The sequence below is a fragment of the Fukomys damarensis genome, unplaced genomic scaffold (assembly GCF_012274545.1).
Source record: "Fukomys damarensis isolate Sample0158 unplaced genomic scaffold, DMR_v1.0_HiC HiC_scaffold_42702, whole genome shotgun sequence".
NCBI classification, from domain to species: Eukaryota; Metazoa; Chordata; class Mammalia; order Rodentia; family Bathyergidae; genus Fukomys; species Fukomys damarensis.
In genome coordinates this window covers 1-1,487 of record NW_022943614.1, presented here as the reverse complement: position 1 = coordinate 1,487, position 1,487 = coordinate 1, and the positions used below count along the sequence as shown (strand labels likewise).

Sequence of the window (1,487 nt, the reverse complement as noted above, 5' to 3'; positions counted from 1 at the left end):
TTGTTAGAGCTGGAGGAGCCCCTTTGCCTTTTTCCTTCCTTGGAAAGTGTTAATCACAGGTGCTGAGAAGGGTTACTCTGGCGATCCCGGGGAGTCTGTGCTGTTCCTACTCTGACCATGGTGGAACAATACTCAGATGCCAGTACTGCGCAGAAATCCACCATCTCTTTACAATCCATGAGCTCTCTTTATTATTTTAACACTTTTGAATTTGAGATACCTGTGGATGTCATTTAATGAGGCTAATTAAAAACATGATTGTAAATGCTTGCTTCTTCCAGATCAAGACCATATAAAACACACATCAATCAATCCTTTTAATCTTCAGCATTCTGGGTCCCCAGCTTCACATTAGAACATCTTCATTTCCTCATTTTTGTCTTCTTCCTAACTTCTGCCCCAGAGAGTGCCTTGGGCATTTTGTGCGTGCAGATAAAGAACTAGAGGTACTGCAGGAGCCCTCAGCAGTGAGATGAGAGGAAGCCACAGAGTCGTACACAGGCACAGGAGCTGGGTGAGGAGCCACTTGGGTGGCCCTGTGGTGGAGTTCCAGTGCCAGAACTGCTCAGGTCTAACATGCATCACCAAAGATTGGATTCACTTGCTGGGTGACTCGGATGAAGGTAGTTCTCCGGCTCAACTCTTTCAACTTAGCTGCTCCCACATAAGTACATGTAGATCGGATTCCCCCTAGGATATCACGAATGGTATGTTCTACATCTCCTTTAAAAGGGACTTCCACAATCTTTCCCTCCGAAGCCCTTGGAATAAGAAAAACATTATTACATTACCTTCTTGTTCTGGATTCCTTAAGCCTAATGCTCTTTAGCATTTGGCCCCATTTAGCCCCATTTCAACATTTCCTCCTGGGAATTGTAGAGTTTTCTCCTATGAGCCATGAGTTCTGACACCACCCTACATAGATACCTTCTCCAAAAACCCTCAGCTGCTGGGCCTCCATATATACCTGTATTCAGCCACACCACCAGCATACTTCTTCATGGCCATTTCAGAACTCATTCCGTAGAAAAGCTTGTACTTCTTGCCATCCCTGTCAATGAGCTCACCACCTGACTCACTGTGCCCAGCCAGCATGCCACCCAGCATCACAAAGTCAGCCCCTGCCCCTGCCAAAATCAAGAAGGTGGGGAAAAGATGTAGCTAGTCAAGGTGCCCACATGACCTCCCTCAAAAACAACTCATGCCAAATTCTCAGTCCTGAATAGTGACTCAAGCATCTTCCCAGTTCTGTTTCCTTAGTTGACCCACATTCCAAACAGGCCCACTACTCAGTGGCCTTCACTCAAAAGACCTGATTTCCTCATGATTTTTAAAAGAATCTCTGGGAAATCCTTGCCAGACTTCTGCTCTCCCTTTTGTTGCTTTTGCCATCTGTTGGTCATTTCATTTTACTGCTTCCAAGTGATTAGGACTTCAAGTCTGAAGAAGTTTCTTTTCCTTTTTTTTTTTTTTTTTTTTTTTTTTGT

At 44.6% G+C, this 1,487-nt stretch overlaps 1 protein-coding gene across 1 annotated transcript; it reads right to left on the bottom strand.

Annotated features, from left to right (window-relative positions):
- Positions 1-167: 167 nt before the first annotated feature.
- LOC104860020 (GMP reductase 2) lies at positions 168-1,161 on the bottom strand (the record flags this gene model as incomplete). Its single annotated transcript, XM_010621029.2, has 2 exons — positions 168-761; positions 968-1,161. Coding segments are annotated over 2 exons (384 nt in total), but the record flags the coding sequence as incomplete, so codon positions are not given.
- Between the last annotated feature and the right edge of the window lie 326 nt (positions 1,162-1,487).